This window comes from Nanorana parkeri, unplaced genomic scaffold (assembly GCF_000935625.1).
Source record: "Nanorana parkeri isolate BGI_ZX_2015 unplaced genomic scaffold, ASM93562v1 scaffold92, whole genome shotgun sequence".
Classification (NCBI taxonomy): Eukaryota; Metazoa; Chordata; class Amphibia; order Anura; family Dicroglossidae; genus Nanorana; species Nanorana parkeri.
Window position 1 is genome coordinate 1,821,889 of NW_017306360.1, and position 8,270 is coordinate 1,830,158.

The 8,270-nt window shown below is 44.8% G+C and overlaps 1 protein-coding gene across 2 annotated transcripts in view; it reads left to right on the forward strand.

Annotated features, from left to right (window-relative positions):
* The window catches only part of PNKD (paroxysmal nonkinesigenic dyskinesia), an 84,685-nt gene that overhangs the window by 24,866 nt on the left and 51,549 nt on the right, over nt 1-8,270 (forward strand). The window contains exon 1 of one of the 2 annotated variants that reach the window (XM_018552565.1): nt 2,029-2,036. The exons of the other annotated variant lie outside the window; for it this stretch is intronic. Within the exon in view, the coding sequence (XP_018408067.1) occupies nt 2,035-2,036 (2 nt within the window). The 5' untranslated portion in view covers nt 2,029-2,034. Of the gene's footprint in view, nt 1-2,028; nt 2,037-8,270 lie in introns of those variants that run through there. 2 annotated transcript variants of the gene reach the window in all.

Below are 8,270 nucleotides of genomic sequence, written 5' to 3' on the forward strand. Positions count from 1 at the left end.
TCTCTCTTTCTCTCTCTCTTTCTCTCTTTCTCTCTTTCTCTCTCTCTTTCTCTCTTTCTCTCTTTCTCTCTTCTCTCATAATATTAGTAAATCTGTTGCATTTCTGTCTGCACTTATCAGCCATGTTTCTCTTAATGTGTACTACTGTATGTGAAGCGAAAAAGTTTTTTTGTTGTTGTAGGGTAGAGGATAGTTAAAGTGTATCTAAACCCAAAAACAAAAATGAAGCATGTTTCAGTCCTTAGATGTGGGGGCTGCATTAGTTTTCTCCCCCCCCCCACCCCCCCCCCGTTATTTTAACCTGGTGATGCTGCCAGTAACACATTTGCTGTCCTATCATGTCTACGCTCACTCACCATGCTGTATTTATGGAGGGAGCCATGGTTGTCACCCTTAGGTCCTCTCCTGACTTGGACTACAAACACGTCTTCCTTTCCATCTCCATTACATGGGGTTTGGGGCTTTTTTGTCATTTTCAAGATGGCTTGGGAGGAAGATGCAACTGATCTTCAAGTTCAGCTCACAGGAAGTGGCAAGGCCACAGCATCTCCGGAAGGATCAAAAGGTATTTTCTGTACGTGGCTGAATATAGCCTGAAAAATAAGAACAGTGCATCAACCACTTCCAAGGACCAGTAAGCTGCAATAGATTTAGCTTTTCTTTAAGATCTCCTGGTAGGTACTTTTTTTTTTCTGTCTGTGTCCCATCCGGAGGATTTGCTTTCACTTCCTGTCCCAAAGATGCCATAGGATGTTAAAGGAAATATTTCCAAAAGCAAGTGGAAATCCCCTCCGAGACATTTATGATCAGACAAGGTGTCCCCATTGGAAGATTTACAGTCTCCCCTGTTCTTGTGACCCCCCCCCCAATTGGAAGATTTCCCCTCTCCCCCTGTTCCTGTAACCCCATTGGAAGATTTACAGTCTTCCCCCTGTTCCTGTAACCCCATTGGAAGATTTACCGTCCCCTCCTGTTCCTGTAACCACATCTTTTATCAAAGCTATGGATCAGGGATCACTAAATGGGAGACTGTGGTCTAGAAACGTAATGATTCTGGACTATGGCTGGCTGACATTGGATGTGCCAGCCCCACAGTCTAACAAGCCCCCTATGTGATGTCACAGAGGAAGTGACAGGTCCTCTTTATGTCTTAAAGTAATTACATTGTGATTTATTTGAACGTGCGTCAATGAAAGACATGTTTGTATCACTATTGGAGAGGCGGTGACTTCTGATTTTCATTGTCTGCAAATGAGGCACCGACTACTTGCCACTGCTACACACAATGCTTTGGTATTCTTACGGTCAGGTGTGCAATGGGACCTGTACAATAGGTTTCTTTTACGGAGACATCAGGGGTCTCGTACACTCCATGGAAGCTGATGGAGCACAGACCGCTTCACCATTTTCATGTCAACCTGAAACCGGAACCAATGAAACCGTCGTCCCTTCCAGGTTCAGTAACAGGAGGGGAGATCAGATGCTGACCTTCCTCCATTTCAGCAGCAGGCACCCACTGTGACAGTCCCAGACCCACAGGAGGGACAGCGGAGCCCATGATCAACAACAACTATGGTGGAGGAGGAAGTGGCACCCTTTCCAGAACCATACAATCCGTGCAAACACTTGTATGTGAAAGCCACATGGGGGCTGCAAAGAACAAGACCACGGCTGCTGCAGTTGGAAATGCTGTGGGAATCTTTTTCCTTGTTGTGCCACTTTAAATGCGTCACGCCAGCGATGATTATGTTCTTTCCGGTTTTCTAATTGCTGAATTAATGATCCTATTGTAACTTTTTTTTTCTTCCTGCTCTGCAGGCGTCGTCATTAGCATTTTAAGTGCCTAGACATTGCTATGTGTACCACTTGTTGTAAAACGCTTTTGTATGGCTGGAATTGGCTTGAACATTACAATTATCCTTTTTAATTATCGGCTTCAGTGTATTGTAGTTTTGACTTCGGCGACATAAATCGTACACAGCGCTGTGTGCGCTTGTTGTCGGGTAACTGGTTTTGTAGAGTCAGCACAGCGACATGTACTGTAAGTCAATGGGAGCCGTGTTCAATTGGCGCTGATGGCGAGATGTGTCATGTGATTTCCAGAACTCCTGTCATTTCTATTACTGTGTTATGGTAAGGGAGGATTTAAAGTGAACCGAGCATGGGGATGTGTTCATGTTCGGTGTATGTGATGTGAAAGAATAACCGTCCCAGGTATTTATTACCTAAATCCATGAATCCATCACACTCCAAACCGCTTGTCTCCAAAGAAAATCAGTCGGGTGCTGCGGTGATCGGCGGATGGCGACCGTCACATAACAGTAGAAGCAGGGACACCGGCACACCAGTATAAACGTGAAGGAAAAAGTCTTATTTATTTGAAGAGGTGCGACATATCACAGAGATGCGACGACCGTTTCAGGGTCACACAGGATCCCCTTCCTCAAGCATCTCTGTGACATGTGATTGCTTGAGGAAGGGGATCCTGTGTGACCCCCGAAACGGTCGCCTCATCTCTGTGATATGTCGCACCTCTTCAAATAAGACTTTTTCTTCACGTTTATACTGGTGTGCCGGTGTCCCAGCTTCTACAGGTATTTATTACCTATCTCAGAGATCACAGTGCTCCCCCTGGCAATGCCTATTTTTATGTTTGTTACACTGTTCCCGTTCACTTTGCATGCCAAAAAATTATAAAATGCTGCTCAGATTTTTTTCATGCTGATCTTTGTTCTCTCTTCATTATCTTGGTTATCTCTTCCTTTCTGTGTAATTTTAGGCAGGGGCTGGGGAGTTAATTGCTAAGAATTCTTCATGAGCATGTACTGTTTCCTCCTAAGGAAGACACTGTCTTCTATTTTTTGGGGGGCACAAAAAAAACACACGATCTTCTTTCCAGGATAGATTTTTAATGTACAACAATCCAAAGTTAATGCAAATCCAAATTTAAATCATCCAAAATGGCAAAGTTAAGAAATAGGGTGATCAGGGGTGCCATACTCTGTTTCCCCGAAAATAAGACCTACACCGAAAATAAGGCCTAGTACTATTTTTGGGAATTGCTAAAATATAAGACCTACCCCGAAAATAAGACCTAGTTGTGACCATTCCCAGGGCCAGTGGTGGCATAAGGGGGAACTTTGAAGAGCCGCGGAAAGGCAGGAGAGAATCGGTAGTGCCAATGAAGCCAGCGCTAGAGGAAGTGAGGCGGCACCGGAGGCAGCAGAGCCGCATAAGCCGATGCTTCCTGTATAGTGCCGGCTCCTGTCACAGGCGGAGTGATATCAAATGCACTCCGCCTGTGAAGAATCGATAGTGAAGTGCGCTTCGCTCATTCTGTCCAGCGATTGGTTACCAAATTGCTCTTGGAAAGATAGGGCACCCCTGATTACCCTATTCTTAACTTTGCCATTTTGGATGATTTTAAATTTGGATTTGCGTTAACTTTGGATTGTTATACATAAGACCTACCCCGAAAATAGGACCCAAGTGTGTTTTTTAGCCAAAAATAAATATAAGACTGTCTTATTTTCAGGGAAACACGGGTACCTTTCCAAGAGCAATTTGCTAACCAATCGCTGGCCAGAATGAGCAAAGCGCACTTTCACTATGGATTCCTCACAGGCTGAGTACATTTTGGCATCACTTCGCCTGTGACGGGAGCCGGCGCTATAGAGGAGGCATCGGTTTATGCGGCTCTGCTCCCTCCGCTGCCACCTCGCATGCTCTATCGCTGGCTTCGTTGGCACTGCTGATTTTCTCTCCCGCGGCTCTTCACGTTTCCCCTTGTGCCACCACCGGCCCTGGGAACGGTCACAACTAGGTCTTATTTTCGGGGTAGGTCTTATATTTTAGCGATTCCCAAAATTAGTACCTAGGTCTTATTTTCGGGGTAGGTCTTATTTTCTGGGAAACACGGTATATCCTCTTGTCAGTCAGGTCCAACCTACAGTTTTAGAAATTGGTATATTTTTTTCATTTTTTTTTTCTTTTTGCATCTTAGTGCCGCTGATCTCCTCCAGCCTCTGTGCAACCACTTTCTGTCTGCATGCACTCCAGTAATTGCTGCATGGCATTTAACATGGTGGGCTTGCTGATGGTGACAACACTGTGTCATGCCTGCATAAAAGGTGTCGGCATTCATGTTTTCTAGTCCCAACCGTGTGACAGCGTGACAAGGCAGGAGCACAGTTTGGATCCCGGGACAGAGCGTTGTAACACTATAATAAGAAGTGCCTGAGAAAGGACCTTCATGGCAGGATCATCAGGGATTACGTTAATGAAAGCTGCAGATTTAAAAGGACTGAAATTACTTTTGCAATTATGAGATTTTAGCGTTTGGGGTGTACATCTGGCTGCAGGTCCTCATTGTTCTTTGTGCCTTTTATTAAGAAACCTGTTTTGTGTGTTTTGTCTCTTGGCATTGTCGGAGTCCAGTTACCGGTAGAAGTGAATCTTAAGCCAGAACGCTGCGGGACGAGGTCAGGAGTGTTCTCAGGATAAACGCGATAATGGTCCATTGTGGGAGGGTACGGCGGCATGCCGCTGTGCTGCCGGGAACAATATTAGGATATGAGTCTGATTCCTGTATGTGATCTCTGAGCTGCTCACTGTTCCGGGATGAAGTATTGTAGGTGGGGACAGAGCAGGTGGATCACCCCGCAGTGTGTGGAATTGAGGGTTATTTATGGATACATTGTCTTCTTACGTGGATTAAAACTCCATCTTCAATAGAGTGCAGAAAGATGTATAAGCTCTGGAGGTGCTGGATTTAAGTTATCAGTAGGTAGTGGCGTCACAAGGGGGGTGCGGCCCGCATCGGGTGACACCAACAGAGGGGGGGGTGACGCCAAAATGACTGAGTCATTTTGGTGTCGACCCCTCTGAAAACTTGGGCACTCTGTCATTGACGCTGCACGATAGAGGAGTCGACCCGGCGGCAACCCTTATCCCGCCGGATGAACTTCGCCCTCCTCTCTCTGCCGGCGTCCATCACCGAGATGGCCGCCGGCAGCTTAAGTGTGTGTGTGTGATGACGTCCCTGCAGGTGATACACCTCTCTCAGTAGGTGGATCAGAATACAACAGGCAACAGTGGCTCTAGTCAGGCTGCTCTCAACAACAGCGGGGTACCCCTTGAAGCCCGGGGTGTTAAACCCCCTTCCTGTCCCGGCCATTTTTCAGTATTCAGCGCTGCGATACTTTGACTTTTCAGTCTTCCAACTCCGTACTGAAATGAATTGTATATCATTTTTGGGGGGCAGATGGGAACTTTCTTTTGTGTTGTTTTTTTAACCACCACTGGCAGTTTTTATTTTTCAAATATTTACTATATAAAGTACCAAAAATTTTGAGAAAAAAAAAAGATCACTTAATTTATGAAACATTTACTATTAGGCATTTTTTGGGTAAATGTCAAGCCTTAAAACTGCTTCCACCCGTGAAATCGCCAAAAACTACCATACCCAAAATTGCCCATAAGCGACTCTTTTAAAAGCTCATCATTTTAGCGTTAACAGTGATTTCTGGCCATAGAATTTTATTGCTCCGCACAAGTCGCGTATCGCCGCAAATGTCGGAGCGAGAGCAATGGTCATTTTCATGCACGTAGTTGCATCCAAATACCTCCTCGGCGGCATTCCCGAGTGTGGCTCGGGGTTAATTTTCAGTACCATAAGCGGACTGAAGAGCCACACTCGGGATTACAGAGTGGCGTCTCTTACCTTGTCCACGATCCCACAATGCCGTCTTCCGGGTTCCATCCCCTGCAAGCGTCCGTGTCGCGGGGGGGCGGAACCGGCAGGAATTTTATAAGATAAGAACAAAAAAGGAAAAAAAAAATAATAATCAGACCGCCAGGGAGGTTAAACAATAGTTGCATGTCTCAGGCTTCAGCTTTAAAGTATGTGGGAAAATAACGGATCCACTGTTAGGATCAGCTGGTAATAACAATACAGGGACTGTGTTAATGCCATTGACAGACCGCATGATATGTCTTTTTTTTTGGGGGGGGGTTTGTCCATAGTTCCGCTATAATGAATTCCTCCAGCGGGCTCTCTGGTGTCCATAACAGAAGGAATGACAGCTCGGTCTTTCATCATCTGATGTGATGTCCCTCTCTGCTGGAAAACATTTGATTGTCAGGGGATCTGGCACGCTTCTCGCTGGCTGCGCACATTGAAATAATAATCATTAGAAATGTAGCATTTAAAGCAGAGCTCCAGCCAAACACTAAATATGATGTAAAAATAAATGTGCGGGATGTGAATTATTCTACTGGCCAAATAATTTCTAACTCCGCTCAGCCCTCCGTTTTCTGCTTCTGCCATATACAGAGTCGTGGTACACAAGAACGCCAGAGGGTGACAATGCTGTTCAGAATGCAGATCCGCAGCTTCCTGTGTCCTTTCCTCACTGCCAGCCTGTTCTTTAAACAAACTGGTGTCACCTCACAGACAAGATGCCTAAACACCTCTCAATCCCGCTCCAAGTACTTAAAGGGTGTCTATGGTCAAAACTAAATCTGTATTTCTATATTGATTTCCCATAAGTTCTAACCCGCTCCTTAGAAAGATATCCATCTAGAAGTTTGTATGTGAACTTGGTTATTGAAGATGCCTTCTGAACTCAACTCAACATCTGAACAATGTAACATCATTGCTTGCTGGAAGCAATGCATGATGGGATATGTACTCTTGAGAAATCGAGATGGCATCACGTCAAGCAGCAGGGAAAGAGACACAAAGCACACTGGGAATCTGGCATAATGTGATTATGATGATAATCCATTTGTAAATTGGAGGTCCGTAAGGAAACCCCCCAGCCCCCCACCACCACCTCACATTGGTGGTTAGTGAGGGCACATTCCCTCACATCGGTGGTTATTATGGAAACATCCCCTCACATTGGGGGTTAGTGAGGGCACTTTCCCTCGCGTCAGGGGTTAGTGAGGGCACTTTCCCTTGCGTCGGGGGTTAGTGAGGAACCATCCTCTTACTTTGGCTTCAGTGGGAGACTAACTCCCTCAGAAAGGTGGTTGGTGGTAGAAGGGCCCCTTACAGACATATAAGAACATCATAGGCATGATACTTGCCTTACCTAAAAAGATGAGAGGAAAACATCTACTGGTCCCACATGGACGGCTCTGTTAAGTTTGGTGCTATATGGCACCATCGGGCAGGAGATCATTCCACGCCTGCTCATTGCTCAAGGAACCTCTAGCCCCCTCTAGAGGAACCCATAGGGTGCACCAACCCTGGTTGAGAAGGGCTGGTCTAAAGGGGGAAGGCATAGCAAAAGGAACTGCAGGAACTTAAACTTGCCAGTCTGGAGGAAAGGAGGGACAAGTTTGGAACCTTTTACATACTTTGAGGGTGCAAATAAGGTTCCGGAGGGCAGTGTTTTCATTCTGAAGCTCGGAACAAGAACACAGGGGCATGACCTCAAAATAGCAAGAGCAAAGTTCAAATGTGACCTTTAGAAAGTGTTATTTTACAGAAAGAGTAGTAGATGGTAGAAACAAGCTTCCAGCAGAGGTGATAACTCCGTCAACCAGTTAATGGTGTACATGCTTGGGACAATCCTAGCTCTATATTCGGACAAAAAGGTTAAAAAACAAAAACAATGGTGGACTTGATGGACCATGTGTTCATGTTTCTGCCATCACTCTTCTATGTTACTAACATTTCATTGTATCAAGATTTGAAATGAAATAAGAGATCCGATGCCACTTACCTTCTGAAAATAAAAAAGTCACGATGCTGGAGAGGAAAATATTATTATGTAAATTGATAACAGCGGGTCCCGAAATGTGCGGTTTATAGGTGCCAAAAAAAAGGTATGAATAATAAATGAACTTCCATTAAACACATTCTTATCATATCACACCACAGTTGGGAAATCCATAAATTCCCCCTGGGTGCAGCAAGTGAGGAACTTGTTTAGCAATGGCTGATCCTTTTTTCTTTTATATTAACCCAATCAAGCAGAATATCTTTTTTCTTAAAGGAACAGTCCAAGGTTTTTGCTATACGTGGAGTCATTGTAAATAGACCTCCCTCCATAAAGAGTACCTGTCACTGTTCTATTATAAAAGAGGCTTGGTAGGCCCTTGTGATATTAAAGTAAAAAAAAATGAAAGTGATTTAATAAAATAACAAGTAAAATTAAAAAGAAGCCCCTCCCATACCCCCTGCCCCAACAAACACACACACACACACGCATACACATATACACACGCATACACATATATGTGTATACACACACATATAT